The 18,284-nt window shown below is 34.3% G+C and overlaps 1 protein-coding gene across 2 annotated transcripts in view; it reads left to right on the forward strand.

Annotated features, from left to right (window-relative positions):
• Positions 1–18,284, forward strand: part of Pof1b (POF1B actin binding protein) — a 74,516-nt gene that overhangs the window by 23,090 nt on the left and 33,142 nt on the right. For both annotated transcript variants that reach the window (XM_076562903.1, XM_076562902.1), the window contains exons 4-6: positions 325–405; positions 8,509–8,610; positions 12,541–12,714. In XM_076562903.1, coding sequence (XP_076419018.1) covers positions 325–405; positions 8,509–8,610; positions 12,541–12,714 — 357 coding nt within the window. The remainder of the gene's footprint in view (positions 1–324; positions 406–8,508; positions 8,611–12,540; positions 12,715–18,284) is intronic.

Below are 18,284 nucleotides of genomic sequence, written 5' to 3' on the forward strand. Positions count from 1 at the left end.
CCAAAGCGAGTTCCAGGAAAGGCGCAAAGCTACACAGAGAAACCCTGTCTCGAAAAACCAATAATAATAATAATAAAATGTGAAAAAGTATGGTAAAAATAGAAATTAGTATAGTGCAAATAATTACAACAGCATTGAACAAAATGCTGCTTTGCAAAAGTATTTCCATCACTGAAGTTAAATAAATCATAAAGTCACTTATCATTGCTCATGAAAATGACTATATAATGTTCACTATGAGATTTGTTCCTTATTATTGATGGCTCTAAGTTACCAAATAATGATAATTTTATGTAGTTATATGGATTTAATTTTTCTTTACAGGAACTCCATTCTCCAACAGTGAAAGTTACTACATATCCACAAACTACCATTAGGAGATACATAGTACAAAACCCTGACCAGGTAAGGTGTCATGTGATCTCTCTTTCCAATGGATGAGTCAGTCAGTTACCAGACCCTTAAAAACAGATCACTGGCCTATCTTCCAGTTAGAAAGTGTACTTCTAATCATTAATATAAAATTTTATTTTTAATTTCAGGAAGCCATGCACTGAATACTGATATAGCAAAGCAAAAGTTCCAAGCAGCTTGGCTGGCATACTCCTTTCCTTTCTATAGCCCCGCCCATGCACTGCAAGGGACTTTTGTGCACTTTGAACCAGAGAAAAAAGGGACAAAGGTCTCCACAGGCTTCCCATAAAATCTACCAACTACAACACCAGGAGTTGGAAGGTTGAGTGTATTTGGATTTGTCTTTCAGATGTGGACTAGTAAGAAGAAAATTAAAAGTCCAAAGCTCAAAAATGTTTTCATGTACTTATAGCCTGTGATGTATGAATTATATACTTAATAATAAGCTATTTAGAAATTTACCTTATTTTATTTCTAACTAAGATATATAACTTTACGTTTTACGGAGTACATATTATTTTCTGTCTAATTTGAGAAGAAAAATAAGAAAACATTTTTCTATAATAATAAACATCCCTTAAGTACACACACACATATGCACCCACATATACATCTATAGTGGCAATAGAATATCTTGGCATTTTAAGGCATCAGTCTCCCAATAGGAAACACTACAGTATGGATATAAATATGGCATTCTTCCCTTAACTCTACATTTCTCCATTATAACGAGAAACAATTTTTCCCTCTCCTGAAAGATGAAGTATGTATTCCAGCTGTAGAAAGGAAGGGGTTCACGTGGAGTCTCATGTTTTCTACAAATCTAGATGGTGTAGAGGATGTACTTCTACTACTATCAATTCCACTTCCTGTTTTTTAATTTACTTATTAAAATCATGTTCTTGTGTCTCCTTAGTTAAGGAAGCTGCTAGTTGTGCATGCATGTCTGTGTGAACTTGTGTACACACAGGATCTGAGTAAGGTGATGATTGCTTTGGATATTTGCTTGAGTTTTCATAAGTTTGTGTAAACATAGAAAGAGGGTGTGATTATAGTTAAAGTAGTTGCCTGCTCCTTCTTTTGAATAATCAAATATTTAAGCAACAAGTCTGGAAACAGGCAAGGTGGCTGGACAAGGGGCAGTGAGGAACCTTAGTGGGGAGAGTATGTTTCCCTATCTTTGTCTCTCTACTGCTCTTTCTCAATCCTGTGATGAGAATTGAATGAATATAGACTATAATATTGGCTTCTTACAAAGACAGAATTTCTAGTATGTTCTGTACTTATTTATATACATCTAATCTGCTTTTTACCCACATGGTTCATGTCCTTATACTTACATAGGTATATATCCTTGTATTTGGTAATATGATGTATATGTATATGTATATGTATGTTTATGTGTACCCATGTGTGTAAGTACATGTGGAGATCAGAAGTTAACATCATGTGTCTTCTTCAACCACTCTCTACCTTTCTTTTTGAGACAAAGTCTCTTCCTGAATCTGGAGCTTATAGGTAAGACTAGCCTGCCTGGTCAGTGAGCTCCAGGTATCTACTTGTTTTTCCTTCGCCAAGGCTAAGATGACAGGTATGATACCAGGAACAGACTTTCATGAATACTGGATGTCCATATTCTGATTTTCATGCCTACACAACAAGCACTTTATCAAGCAAGTCCTCTCCAGATTTTAAGAACTCGCATTCTTTAACATCTATTTTCCTTATTCTTGAAGAAACTTAAGTTCTTAAATGCTACAGGAACACTGAGTTGCAAAGTGACAAAGTTGGAAATGGATTTGAATAATGCAGAAGAAACATTAACAAATGAAGGACAACTCATAATGGACCTTAAATGATTACCAGATAAATTATGTATTTATATATGTACTTATACACCATGTTGTTTAAAAGGTAGCAAAATTAGGCATATGTGTATAAGTAAGGACATATTAAGAACACTGGGCTTGCTTCTCTAAGAACTCGTTATTTCAGGACATGTTGAACTACAAACATTTCCTCTAGAAAATCTAACAAGAGCGAAGAAAAAATGGTCATTTTAAAGATTTTGAACTTTGTCCTTTATTGAACAATAAAACAGGTTTCAAGCCACATGCTTTGTAAACAAAAATAACCTAACTCGTTTTGCAAAATAGCTTTAACACTGTTCATATATAGCCCTGTTTTCTTTTTTAAGTGTACTTCTTTTGTATTTTGCACTTTTAAATCTCTCCAGGAGAACATTTAGTTTAATTGCAATGTTTACAGTAAGTTGAGGCTCTTAAATGATAACCCCATCCTCTTTCACCTCCTAGGTTTTCTAAGCTTTATTTCTTCTTCTGGGAATTAAACTGATCCCAAGCGACTTGTCTAGTTGCAATTCCTTCTACCTCTCTCTATTCAGACTTTTTATTTTATTTTACAATTCCATTCAGTTTACATATCAGCCACGGATTCCCTTGTTCTCCCCCTCCCGCCCCCTCCCCTTCCCCCAGCCTACCCCCCATTCCCACCTCCTCCAGGGCAAATCCTCCCCAGAGGACTGCGATCAGCCTGGTAGACTCAGTCCAGGCAGGTCCAGTCCCTTCCTCCCAGACTGAGCCAAGTGTCCCTGCATAAGCTCCAGGTTTCAAACAACCAACTCATGCAATGAGTACAGGACTTGTTATTTGTGGTCGCTCCTGATTTTTCCTTATTCTCAATTTTTCATTGTAATTATAGGATTTATATATGCTGATTTTTTATCCCAAAATGAAGACAACACATTTATTTCATAGTAGATGAAATCTAATGATATTTATCAGTTTCATTAAGTTTCTCTTTGTGATGTTTCTGATGGTCTTTGGAACTGAGACTGTCCAGGTGGGTCCACCCTACATGCAGATAAACCCATACACCAGTATGGAAATGTATTAAAGGTTGCAGCATTAAGAAGGTTGAGAACCACTGCTATAGAGTATCTTCTCCATATCATGAGCAGCACAAAGAGAAAACATATTTCTGGTGGTCTAGGTAACCCTGTAGGGGTCGAGATCCACAGGTTGAAAATTACTGCTCTATAGCCTTCAAGCAAGAATAAGGAAATAAGGTATTTTTCCTAAACCAAAGGTGCTTATATTTTCTTTTAGGGTAGGAAGTAAGGCATGTATACAAATAGCTGTGTAAAATACATTGGAAAATGCATTGTAGGGTGAGTAGAAAAATGCAAATAGTCTTAGTTACTTTTCTATTGACATGACAAAATGCCATGACCTAGGCACCCTATAAAAGAATGCTTCTATTTGAGGCTTGCTTACAGTGTCAGAGGGTGAGTCCATGACCATCATGGCAGAGAGCATGGCAACAAACAGGCAAGCATGATGTGGGAGCAGTGGCTGAGAGCTTACAACTGGGTGGAGTCTTGCCTTGAGGATAGCACTACCTTTATTACATTTCTCCTTATCTTTCATCACAAACTAAGGCTCCAACATTACATATCCTAGTGTTCTTTTTCTCCTCAAATTGTACATTTTGTGTTTCTTTTTGTTCTGCTTGCTCTTTTTCATTGTAAATCTGCATAATAGTGATCACTCATAACCACATGACACAAGTCAATAGTTGACTATATCAGAATCTTTTCTACCAGTTTGAAACTCTTCAGTTTACCCTCCAGCAGATTCTTAGCACAAGGGCAAAAAGCAGCTACATTCTTTGCGAAAATACACCAAGAATGGTTGTTATCCTAGTTGCTAATACTGTTCACCTCTGAAGCCAGTTGATCAGGATCACCATAGTCCACATTGCTCTAAGCCTTATTGTCTTCCAATAGCCTACTAGAATGGATCATAAAGCCCCACTTATAAAATTCAACCACTTTTCTAGTCCAAAGTCTCAAAGTTTTCCACTTTCCTCCAAAAACAAACAGACAAAAAATACGAAACACCATAGTTAGACATGTCACAGCAATAACTCACTCATTATACCAACTCCTGTTTTAGTTACTTTTCTATTGCCATGATAAGACACTATGACCAAGACAACATTGAAAGAAAGAGTTTAATTTGGTGACTTATGGTTCCAAAGGGTGAGTCCATAGCTATAGTGGCAGGAAGTATGATAACAGACAGACAGTTATAGCAGGGGAGCAGGAGCCGGAGCTGAGAACTCACAACTCATCAACAAGCACTAGGGAGAGAGAGAGAGAGAGAGAGAGAGAGAGAGAGAGAGAGAGAGAGAGAGAGAGAGAGAGAGAGAGAGAGACAGAGACAGAGACAGACACAGAGACAGAGACAGAGACACAGAGACAGAGTAAGCACTAACTGGGAATAGTGTGGGCTTCTGAAACCTCAAAGCCCATTCCCAGTGACACACTTCCTCCAACAAGGTCACATATTGAATTCTTCTCAAGGAGTTCACTAACTGAGGACCAAGTATTAGAACAGATGGACCTGTGGGAGCTATGCTCATTCAATCACTATACTGCAGTTTGACTTCAGATAACAACACATTTGCTATTTGTAGAAAATCAAGGAAAAGATTTGTTTTGACATGTAATATATTGATACAATTCACATGATGTTAGAATCATTATACTCACAAGGAAACAAATTTAAATAGGTGTGCTTTGTTCAAGTCTTCACAAATTCTTCTCTTTTCTGACAGCTAATCCAGGGTAGGGAGGCTGACAGAAGAAAAGTTAAATGTGAGCCTAAAGGCCTGATAGGTGGAGACGCTCGCTGGGCTATGGTGGCTCAATAGAAAAGATTAAGAAGAACGGAGAAGTTGGTTTACTAAAGGGGAATACCATGAGATTTGCTTGAGCCAGTGGGATCTGAGGTGCATAATAGAGAGAGGGTACCTAGTGAATATTTAAAATGACACAGCTAAATGTCACATATCAGATAGACGGTAAAGGTAAAGACATGAGTGTGATTGCTGTGAGGCAATGGGGAAGATTAAGGTCAGAACCTTGAGAAATATCTATTTCAGAGGAGCAGAAATAAAGACCCACTGAAATAGAGGAATCATTGAGTAACCATATCAAATTAGCATAAAGCTAAGGACAATAGATATGAGAATGAGCTTTGACAATCAAGAAATTGGCAGTGGTATTTAAAACAACACTTTCAATATACTTATAGGAGCAAAATCCAGTTGCAGAAAGTTAATGGATGGACTTCTCAAAGGGAAGTGGAGGAAGTTAATTGAGGGATGCCTTTCTGAAAAGGATATTGATCAAGGGCAAGAGAAAAGGTATCATTAGAGGAGAAAGCTGAATTTTGGAGACCCTGGAAGATTTGTAGATAGAATGAACCAGTAATGGGTAAGGGTAGTGATCCAATAGAATAAAGAGACAAGTGAGATAAGATTCTGAAGGAGAAAAAAGAGGATAAAAATTTCAGGTACACATAGAGATGCAACTTTAGGAAAACAAGGGTATGAATTCCTCCTTGGTGAGTTGGAAAGGACAGAATGTAAAGAGTAGTTTTTTGCAGTGTGGAGAAACATGGTGAGATCACATTAACTACATTAATTTGATTATCTCAAAGGGGTGAGGGAGCATGAGGATAGGGGTTGTGGAAAATAAAAGGCTTTGGAACCACAGTTATAGAATTTGATTATTCTAAGTGTGATCATAAAACTCGGAGGCAATGCTTGAAACTGAATAACTTGAACTTGTAATGAACAAATTTTTATTTTGGTTTTAAAAAATGTTTCTCTATTATAGCTTTGTGGCCTGGGAACAGTGCAATAGATGTTGGGAATTATATACTTTGTTAAATGTGAGAACTACTGCCAGAGGTTTTGAAAGTAACAATTAAAGTTATAACATCAATCATTTTGAAAACACCTGCTAATTTTTAGGGTGGATTTGGCACCAAATCAAATATAGAGACTGAAGAAAAGAAGATACCAAAGCACTAAAACTGTTGAACTCCTTGATGGTTAAGAACTCAAAAATGCCTGATTAAAGTTTTTTAACTGATTTGTTTTTCTACGGCAATTACTCATATGAATATTTTATTTTTACATTCTTATAGATTTGGGAAAGTAATAATCTAAATTTGGATGAGGTTTTTTTATTGTTATTTCTACAGGAAAACCAAAATATACTCTAAAGAAAATCAGTATTTCATAAATCTTAGCTTCTTTTTTCTTGAAAAACCACTAATAATAGAGAAAGCTTTAAAATGAGTTACATTTCTTAGAGAAGAAAATCTCATATTTGTTTTCCTCTTTTAGAAAATTCTAAATCATCAAGATAAAAATTATTACCATCCCTTCTCACTCATTTATCGGTTTATATAGTATTGAATATTCAGAGTCAATACTTTCTTTACCTTCAAAACAGTCTACTTTGTATAATTTAAATGATTGTCCTAGAAATATTATGACAAAATTCTCAAAAATCATTTTAATATATTATAATATTATGATACTATGTATTAAAAACCAATGTACAAAAAAGTTAAAATTGATGGTACCTTAAAATATATTATTTCACTTGATCCAGGGTATCTTGTATATTTTAACTTTGTGATAAGCACACTGAACTTCAGAGAAGGTTAATGCCTTACTTACCTAAGTATCCACTGCATATAGATTATGAAGAAAGAACTGTTAACTCTTGTTTTATGACTTCATACCTTTCTTTTCCATTAGCCTGCTTCCACTGATTTTCTTAAGTCAGAGTCAATGGATTCACAGCAGCTAAAATCCAATCTGCTTTGTGATTCTCACCCATTGATGTCTCGGGAGCATTTTTGGCGTTCAATTTCTTACTAATTTGCTGAAAATTTCTCCCTCTGATTTCAATGATGATTTTTTGTCTTGATTCTAAAACTTTACAACTTCCCTATTTCTACTTTTGTTTTTTTGTTTGTTTGTTTGTTTTTGCAATTGTGTGATTGTAACCACCACTTCTAATCTGGTCGTTGAGAAATCTGGATCTGCAGACTTGAGCTACAGAATTTCTTCCCTTCTTAACAATCAGTCTTTTAGGCCCATCAGTCTATGCACTGAGAATAATTACAGTGTTTTCCAATCAACAATCTCTGCTGTATACTAGCAATTTAATCTAATATAAGTACATTAAAAACAAATGAATACAGTTTTGTTTTGTGACAAATCAATGAATAAAACAACCTCATGACTCAAATTAAAATCAGAACAAGGGAGAAACTGAGTGTGGTGGCACTCACCTTCAATTCCCTGGCACTTGGAGGCAGAGGTTCGCCGATACTTGAGTTTGAGGCCAGCAAGATCTACATAAAGAGTTCCATGGCAGCCAGGGCTATAGTGAGACCCTTTCTCAAAAAGAAAAAAAAAGTGGAGAAAAAAGAATGTGATGTGCATTACATTTCTTTTGGACTCCTTGTTTGATTCTTTATTAGTCTTTCGATCTAAGACATATCACAGGCCCTTATTTCATTTATTGACATCTTCTAAGCACTTGGCTCATATTACAGCAATTTAGTTGATTATACAGAGATACAGTGGCTCTTAAAGCTTCTGCTGTCAGTTCTCAAAACATATGTTGTACTGAGAATCTTAGCCTTGATTATCATCACAAATAGGAATGGTACACTTCAATGACATGCAAATTGAGTCCTATGAAAATACTTTAATGCAGTTCTACCTACTCTATGGTTTAGTAGGAGTGACTGATTTGTATTTATTCTAAATTTCTCTAATAATTCCTTTGTTTGGAATGAAACCTGCCTATGACTACAGTTTAAATGATACTGACCTCATGCTAGACTACCTTAGAAGAAACTTGTATTGTGTCCTGTCTTAGAGCCAATGGATCCACAGACGCTCAAATCCAATCTGCTTTGTACTTCTCACCCAGAGAAACAAATGCTATCCTTCCTACTTCCTTCAAATCTCCCCCAGAGAACTAGAACAAATAAGAGGAATTCATATTGTTCTCATTGATAATGGACTGTTCTTAAAATTATTTCCTTCTACTGGAAGAAACTTATTGATGAATCATTCCACTATCCTCCTAAAATCTCTTACCGCCTCAGAGCCTATTAGATATTGGGTATTTGTTGGAGTTCCTATAAAAACTGCACCTTTCGTATCCAAACATGTTATTTAATCTCTTATTAGGAACCATTGTCTCCTTTCCTAAGAGGCAGTCACTTCTTCCCAGGGAACAATGTAATTTATGAAAAAACAATAAGAAAAGTGGAGAAGTTAAATACAGATCAGGTAAGTAATAATTGTTCTAGAACTTGTTTTACAAGTATAAATTTTTGAATTATGAATGTTTTAATAGAACTGAAATAATACTCAATTACCAAGTACCAGGCAAGACCGCTGTGAGTTGTACTGTGTCATCATGTCTACAGTTCTTCATGCTATCCTTAATATTTTTATATTTATTTTATTGTGAAGTACATTTTACCAAAATGAATCTGAAGTCACATAAAAAGTTAATGGTAGAAACTGAACTTAATATATATTATATGTTTCTCTTTAAACTAGTTTACAAAAAAAATTTAAAGACTATAATGCTATCTTCATTATTTTAATATGCTCAGACTTAAATGAATAGTATGCATTAACAGATAAGTAAAATATTCTGAAAGATATAGAAAACTGAAGCTTTAAGTAGCATTTTTAGTTGGGTTCTTTAAAGAAAAAAATTGTATTGTCTCAGTTCTATAAAGCAGAAATAAAAAACTACTGTGTAGGACAAGACGATGATCCTGCTGAAACTCTCAGAGAAGAAATCCTTTTTGTTGTTAGCTTAGCTTGTGGAAGCCTCAGGCATTCTTTTGATTGCATAATAACATTCCACCCCCCCCCCCGTACTCACATGCTGCCCTACATGTGCATCCTCACATCAGTGTCCCCTTCTGCATGGCTGTCTCTGTGTCAAATTTCTCATTTTTATAAGGACATTGGTCATATTGGATTGGATTTCACCCTAGTAAATTGATCCCACTCTAAATTGTTTCTATCTGAAAAGACCATATTTTAAAGAAAAGCAAATGCTGTATTACTGGGACTTAGAACATCACCATAAATTTGAAGTATGGGTAGCATTTAAGTACATAATAGGCAGTTAAATATTATAAAAATCAGCTTGGATAACAAAATCATTTTTTTTCATTTATAAATGAAGCACACTGAAAATGTATTGGATTTTGTTTTAAAATTTCTTGGCAAGAGAACACGCTCTATTTTTATAAGCACTTATTGGCAGTTGTTAGTAGACTTGTAGGGAATAACATGTTATTCCTTATTTTATGCCCAGTAAAAATGAAATGACATAAATTTCCAGAATGATAACCATCAAGATGTCTACTTTTTGGTTTGCTTGTTAAACAGAATAGTTTCTAAAGATCTAGGGCATTAAACACAAGTGTTCCTGAAGAAGAGCCCAACATTATGATATCAAGTAGAAAAAATTCACTGGATGTTCTTTATCTTCCAAGTAATATTTTCCAAAACTATCAACTTACATTTATATTTATTCAACTTGGCTATTAAAAATGATGTTTCACACATTTTAAGTAGTAAGGAGTATTTGAGGTGCATCAATAACCTGCTGCTTTCAGGTTATTGTTTTAATGAGAATGAATAGTATTTCTATTTTATAGCCTCTAGAATACAATGTTGACTATTCTATACATTGTCTTACTGCTCATGTAGCTGAAACAATTAAGATTTTTTTTAAGAACACTGCTTTTGCTTATTGTTGATATCAGTATTTTTTGACTGTACTCACATTTTCTCACTAATAATTTCAATGATTTGCCAGTTTTATAACTGTTATGTAAGCTGTCCAAATTACAATTACCTGTGCAAGTGGAACAAAACATAATTTTTTGTTTTGTTGTTTCCTCAGTGATAGAGGCTATACCATGGCATGCTGGACAAAACTAATGTCCAAACAAAACAATTTAGTGACACTTGTAACTGAATCAAATACAAGTAGCTACGGAAATTAGACTTGTCTAAGAACAAAAAAGGCCTTTGTCGTAAGAAGTTGGTAAAGTAGTGCTAGTTGCAAGATAATTATCCTCTTAAAATATTTGTCTTTTATATCATTCTTTTTTACCCTCTAGCTAAAGAAATAACCTATGATGAGATCATAATGTTTTGATATTTTCGTGCTTTAAAGTTTAGATTATGATATACTTCAAAATATGATCTCCATGTGAACATTTTTCTTTAAAACAATAATCTTGATAGCTAATTTAAGAACTGCAGCTGTAAAGTACTTAAGTGTATGAAGCTCTGGCTTCCATCTTAACACCAAGACTGAAAACAGTAAACACACTTTTTTAAATTCCCAATGCTGCATGGTGACGTTTTATGCCATAAAAGAACAGAATATATATATATTATATATATCAGATTGTAGCAAAGTTGATTAAAGCATATAGCTAGTTTTCTAAACTGTAAAGATCTCAGTGCTATCATACTTGTAAAATGAGTCATATTAAACAGTCTAGAGAAAGGAAAGCCAATAACTGACTCTATGACCTTTATATATCTACTGAGGCAGTTTCTATTTATAATATAAGCTTCCTCATATACTTTTCTTTATTCTAAAATAATTTACGCACCTAAAAAGCAATAGAGTAAGAAGGTTCAGAGTGTAAAATGAATATTAAAAATAATGCAAATGACATTAATGGTACTTGACTTCTCTATCTGGGCCTTCATGTGTCTAGTTTTTGGTTTTTTTTCAGATAGCCATTCTTGGAAGTTTATTACTCTATTCATATGAAAGCAGCTATATATATATTCATATATATATATACATATATATATATATATATATGTGTGTGTGTGTGTGTGTGTGTGTGTAGATTATTTTATATGTTAAACCAGAGAAAAAATACTCTGTTGTTCTGTACCTTGGTATTTTTATTTGACATAGTTTGAAAATTGTTTTATCTAAGAGTCTAAACTGTTGAATTACATAACTTTTCAATAAAAGTCAACTTTTTACACTCAAAAAGAAAATTTACACAGAATTTATACTTTCAAACTTGACTATATGTGAGTAACTGTAACATTCTGACTAAAACTTGAGTGATGTTTCTTTGAAAGCAGGCTATTAGCAGGAGCTTTTCGAAGCAGCATAACGACATACTATAGAAATGTTCAAGTATACCTGAAGTGTACACAATGGATATATGTAAATGTTAGTTTCTGCACTGTACTTCTCAGGAAGAAAAGCCATGACATAAACAAGCAGGTGCAATAGATTGTGTTTAAAAGCAAATTCCAGATGTTTTGTAGTTGATATAAATGAAGCCTTATACTAAGAGAGTCTGAGGTACAAATCATGAATTCAAGTCACAATTTTGGCATTAATTAGTTTTATTACTAGAAGTACATCATTTGATTTTTGTCATCATTGGGAGAATACTATTTATATGTTTAAATTTAGTGAGATAGATGATAATAAAAATGAATTATGGTGTCAACACTGATATAATGATTGTAATACACATTTATCCCTCACTTACTTTGTAATACAAAATTTACAGACAATTCATTTACTCCACACAGAAACTCAATGAAAACAATATTTAAATAAGAGTACCTGGTAGAATTAAAGTAAGGTCGTATGTTTTCTGGATTAAAAGCACCAATCAGTGGTTTTCAATGTTGAAAAATAAAAAGCCTCTTCTCAATTTTCATAAGCATAAGATCATTGCCTCCCCAAGAGGGATACAAACATGCTTTCTGATATTGAAAATCACTCTGTTGTATTATTTCCTAATTTTAAGTTATTTTACATGTTCATCATCATAGGATTATTATATAATTAGGTGCTGCAGTGCCTGTTGAAACATCAAAGTTTAATTAGTATTCATAGTAGTTTTAGGATTAAGTACAACTAGAATATTAATTTAATTAGACATGTAATTCTATGGCATACCTAGGTAAGTAGTTTGATGGTCATAGCTACTGATTAAATAAAAGCAAAATTCAGTAATATTTTCTTAATGTATAAAGTAAATAATATATCACTAATTAAAACTACAAATTCTACATCTTTAATTATTTGATAAAAGATACATTGTAGTTTTCAAATTTGGTTCAAAATTTTTCTTGATTCATTAGTAGTTCTGATTCTAGGTGGCAATTTTTTGACATGTATATGTGTTTTAGGAATGTTATCCTCAAATTCAATGCCATCATCATGTCGTCCAGCAACCCCAGATCATCCACTCTCCACAATGTCAACAGTCCCATTCTAGCCATCAAATCCAATGCATCACAGAAAATGACCCAAATATTGGGCATGAACTCTGCCACAGTGGGCCAAGCCAGATACATGAACAGGTAAGACCAACCAGCTGAATGCTTAGCAAAGTTCTTGAACATTTCTTGCACCAGTATTCTAATATTCATATTAAATTTCCATTCAAACATTGAGGAATTATACCACTGGTATTTGTGTTTTTTTTTTTTTTACTTTCTCTTTATTTATTCTATGTGCCTTACACATCATGCATCTTGATTCCATTCATTTCCCTGTTCCTTCTCATCTGCCCTACAGCTCTGCAACCTCCCACCCCCTCCAATAAAACAAAATTTAAGAGAAAAAAAGGGAAAAAAATCTTGTCATGGAAGCTGTAATGTGACACGTTGACTCATTCAGTAAGCCCCTTTGTCCATATATCTTTACTTGCAAGTGTTCATTGCAAGAGTCATTGGTCTGGTTCGAGGCCTCTGATTTCTACTACACTATCAATGTTTGACCCTCATTGGGACTTCTCTTGGATATCCTGTTGTTGCTCTGTGTCATGGAGATCCTGTAGCTTTGGGTCTGCGGGTCAGGCTCCTTCACATGCTCCAGCAGATCATAGATGCGTTAGATGTTGTGGTGAATCAACTCATAACCCTGGTTCTGGGCCTAGGCAGCTGCAGGGTTGGTCAACTGCCAGTTCTCCCCTGTTCTCACCACTAGGGTGAGCTCTCCAGTATTGCCTTAGCTAATTCACCCCTGGTATTTGTGTTTTTACAACATTTTACAAACAGCTTATCCAGACTCCTCTCAAAAGACAAAATAGTTCAGGTTCATTAATTAAATGTATGAAGTTATGACTTGATTCATGAATATTTAATTGTAACTGATAACTGATCTTTAGAAATGAGCCCAACAGTTGTTCAGTGTTACACATTTCCATGATATATAATATTCAAATGAACAACAAGTTGCAAATGCTATCATTTGAGATGATTGTTAATGATATCATTTCACAAGCTGGTAATTAGTTGCTGTATATATTCTTTGAGAATACATTATTCTAATTCAAGTCAAAATATTCTTATACTTTATTGTGTATTATAACAAAATAGAAATCAAAACTTAGTTGCTAAGGAGAAACCTCCTTAGATACAATCTTGAGTGACTAATTTATGTTGTGAAGACTTTGGAGTCTTGTAATCATCTGCTGCACAAGTGATAATAGGAAAAAAAGATTTTCTTCAATCTGGTAAAAACTAATGATAATGACTGATAATGGAGAGTCAGACACCATTTGTACTTAGTGCAATTTCAAATTGACCTCTTTCATGGACAACTCTTAGGAGAAGATAAAAGAATAAGAAAGAAAATTATTAAGAGAAAATTAGCTTCCACTTGAGGAATTAGAAATGTTTTAATATTAAATATACATGGGATTATTTCTGATGCTTAGAAATATATACTTTGGCTATATTGGTAAAAAAAATAACTAGAAGTAATTTAAAATTCATGTTTTCCAATATAAAAAATCCTAAAATTATCTTTCCTCTGACTGTCTGCTCGGAAACATTAGCCTCTAGAGTAGTGTGTGAAATTTCTTACATTAAATAGATCCGTAATGACAAAAATAGCTATTTTATTAGATTAAATCATTTGAAATTGTTATTTTATAGGTCATAATTGACCAAATAGAAATACCTCTGCACAGTTCAATTTAATTTTTAATTTTGCTTCTCCTTGGTTTCCTCTAATAGAGGAAAGTGGAAGCATCTAAAATTTAATGCAAAGCAAAATGTTGGCATTTCCCTTAAGAAGGAACAAGCAATGTGTTTCAGGAGAAAAAGAAGAAATTAATTTCAGTTGGGAGATCAAGGGTGTTTTCAGTAGGTTTGAAAACTGAGCAATATTCCCACATTTGATACCATGGTGTTACATGGAGACAATGGCCAAGGAAGAAAAAATCATATGGATAATATTACAGGTTTAGAGAAGTATCTTTTGTGTTTCTAAATTTAGTCACGGGCTACAAAGATAGCTCAGTAGGATTGTAAAGCATTTGCCATGCAAGCATGAGCACCTACGTTCAGATCCTCAGAACTGTGAAGCCAGGCAACAGTATGCACATCTGTAATTCCAGTGCTCCTATGGCAAGATGGAAGGCAGGTAGGAGAATCCCTGGAAGCATGGAGGCCAGGTAGACTGGTATATGCAGTGGCAAACAAATGATTCTTTCTCAAACACAGTAGGCCTTACACTTAGATTGTCTTCTGACGTCTAAATGCATGCAGTGGCACATATGGGCCACATTCACACACAGGAACACACATATGTATCACACACGTGCAGCCACAGACACATACAGAGTAAAGAAGGGGAACAAACAAAAATAAGACTAGTTAGTTGTTTCATCTGAATAGAATGGAAGGTGCATGACAAGAACATACTAGGTTGAAGTATTAACATGGTTCATTAAGCCTAGGTCATGAAGTTCTAAAATGATAAGGCAAAAAAAAAACAACTTTGGTGAGCCAGGCGGCGGTGGCGCACGCCCTTAATCCCAGCACTCGGGAGGCAGAGCCAGGTGGATCTCTGTGAGTTCGGGGCCAGCCTGGTCTACAGAGCGAGATCTAGACACCAAAACTACACAGAGAAACCCTGTCTCAAAAAACCAAAACAACAATAACAACAAAAAACAACTTTGGACTATATAATGGATAGTTAGTAAAGGTTTTAAATAGGAAAGTACCAATAAAAATACTACTTTAGAAGGTTAACAATGGCAGCTTTGTACCAAGTAGACTAGCGTATTGTTTAATTTTCTTCTCATAATGATCAAATTAGGAAGGTATTATTATTGTCTTTGTGTTCACATAAAGAAACTAAAGTTTGAAGAAGTTACTTGTAGAGACTTACACAGTTAGCATGTGTTAGATCCAAATTTCATACAAAAGGTAAGAGCATTTTGACACTGGAGATGAATTGGTAGTGTAATAGTCTGGATTGGCTTCAGGGTAAGAAGTTCCAAGTTTCATTTCCAGTACTTTATATTTAAGCTACTTATATTAATATCAGATGTCTCTGCAACATTCTCCTTCATTAAATTTTGGTAGTTATATCTACCTCACAGAATTGACAGAAAGACTAAAAGAAATACATGAGGAAAGATTCCCATAAACTATGAAGACATGTAAAAATGTCATGAAGGAAACTTTTTGAAAAGAATAAAGCCTAAATTAGATTAATGATGATAGGACTGGTATAACAGATAATTTTCAAAGATGGAAGCAATATTATAGTATTCAAAAATTTTCTAGGAGCAACAGTATTGCAATGATATCCATTCACTCACAGTTTAACTATAATATATATGACCAGCTGATATTATTATCTACTTAGAAAATAATAATCATATTTAGGTAACTAATGTAGTTCCTCCAGCTTCATTATTTACACTACAGTTTGCAATTTCAACGTTGTGAAAATATAAGTACTGTTTCTTATATACAGTTTTCTGTCTGAGTGGAACTTTATGAGGATAATAATGAGGTGTACAAAGTACATGGACAAAGGAGGGCCTTGGTAGTCACATGTCCCCTGTAGGTGTGACATAGAGTTGGAAGACTCTCCTGAAAGCATTGCAGACCAGATGTAAATTGGACTCTTTTAAAATTATAGTTTTACCTACTTTTGCTATAGTTTTTATTATTCAAAAACAATTTTTGGATTTAAATATATATTTGGTCATATTCTTCTCCTACCCTAAGTCCTTCCAGATCCTCTTCCCCTCCCCACTCATCCAATTTTAAGTTCTTTCTAACACACACACACACACACACACACACACACACACACACACACACACACAAACCAATACAACAATAAACGTCCCCAAAACCAAGAAAACAAAATAAACAACACCCATAAAAGAAAAAAAAAACAACACAAAACTGTAACAAAATAAAAGCACACAGAAAACTGTGGAGTCCATTATATTTTGGAGTTTGACCTATTTTTAAAATTTGTATTTGAGATTGCAATTTGGATGTAGTGTGGAAAAGGAAAAAGTCACAATTTTTCAATTCAGTTGCTTGAGTTTATAAAACATGATGCTACATGATCTTCAGCAGTAAACTTGGTTAAGCTTCAATTTCCTACTATGTAACAGGGAATCATACTTTTATGTATGGCATATCCTACAAGAAGATTGAAATAAACTCTGCAAAGCATCCAGCTTACTGTCAATCCTATAGGAGATTCTCAAATCAATGTTTGATTACTGAACTTTGTGCTGCCTCAGTCTCAGACCTCAGATGTTTTAAGGATCACTATTAGAAATTGGTTATGTTGTAAAGCATTTTTTGGTGTTTATGGTTAAACCCAAACCCTTATACATGCTAAATATGCTCTACCACTGCACTATTCCATCAGCCCCTATACTACTACTTAAAGAAATGTTTTGCTTTAAAATACTTTGTATTAGTTTGCATGGTAACTTAAATAATGAACTATAAAATGCTTTTCCCAAAGCAAAATGTATTGATTAAAAACAGAACAAACAGAAAATAGGGCGAACTCAAATCTGGTTTCACTGTATTTTTCACAAAATTGTTATATGAATGTGCCCCATGGTTGTCTCTAGCCACATAATTTTAGCTTCAAATTCCAAAATGTCTCTTGTCATGTATCCTTTCTTAGAACAAATTAAGAATAGCATGATGTGATCATTTTCATGCTATTAGCAAGACATAGATAATTTCACACAGTTAATGACAGGAAAAAGCTCAGTTGAACCCATTTTAGAAGTTATTGTTTAGTCAGAGGGTGGCTGAAGAGATGGCTTAGTCAACAAAGTTCTTGCCACAGAAGAATGAAGAAGACCTGTGTTCGAATCTCCACAGCCTTCACAAAAAGCTAGATGTGGCTGCTTGTGTCTGGAACCCCAGCTCTGAGAATTTGAAGACAGAAATATCTGTAGGTCTTTTTCTGACCAGGTGTTCTAGCCAAATTGGTGAGCTCTGGCTTCTTTGAGAGCCTCTGTCTCAGTAAATGAGAGGAAGAGTAATTGAAAAAACACCTAACATTGGCTTCTGGCCTCTGTGTACATGTGCCCACAACCCACATGCATATGCACTGGAGTATTCACATGCACACATACATAAATAGAAATTGTCCTATTGGAGTTCATAATGAAGACAAATAATTATTTATGACATCTATACACTCTTCTGTTTACCTTGAGTCTTCTGGCAAGCCTTTTTTGAGTCATGGCAGGTGGTAAAGAACAGGCCTGCTCACTTGTTCACTTTTGTTAATGGAAAACTACTCTAGGGATGCAGTGTCTTTAAAACTTACATTTTTGTCAACATCAATATAACATATCTCTTAGTTTTAAGTCCTTTGTCTGAAATGTCCTCAGGAAGTTTACTACAATGGTTTCTTTTTATTTAAATTGGTGAGGGAGCAGTTAAAAAAGCAAGACATATGTTAATGAAAAGAGTAAGAAAACAATTCAAGATAATTGTGTGAGAATTCAGTTAGCTCTCGAAAAACCAAAAAAAAAAAAAAAAAGAATTCAGTTATCTTTATTAACTGGCATGTTTTAGTATTCATGGAGATAGAAAATCTTGAGATATTTTTGTAGGTATAGAACAATGAATCCCAC

Source organism: Peromyscus maniculatus, chromosome X (genome assembly GCF_049852395.1).
Source record: "Peromyscus maniculatus bairdii isolate BWxNUB_F1_BW_parent chromosome X, HU_Pman_BW_mat_3.1, whole genome shotgun sequence".
NCBI classification, from domain to species: Eukaryota; Metazoa; Chordata; class Mammalia; order Rodentia; family Cricetidae; genus Peromyscus; species Peromyscus maniculatus.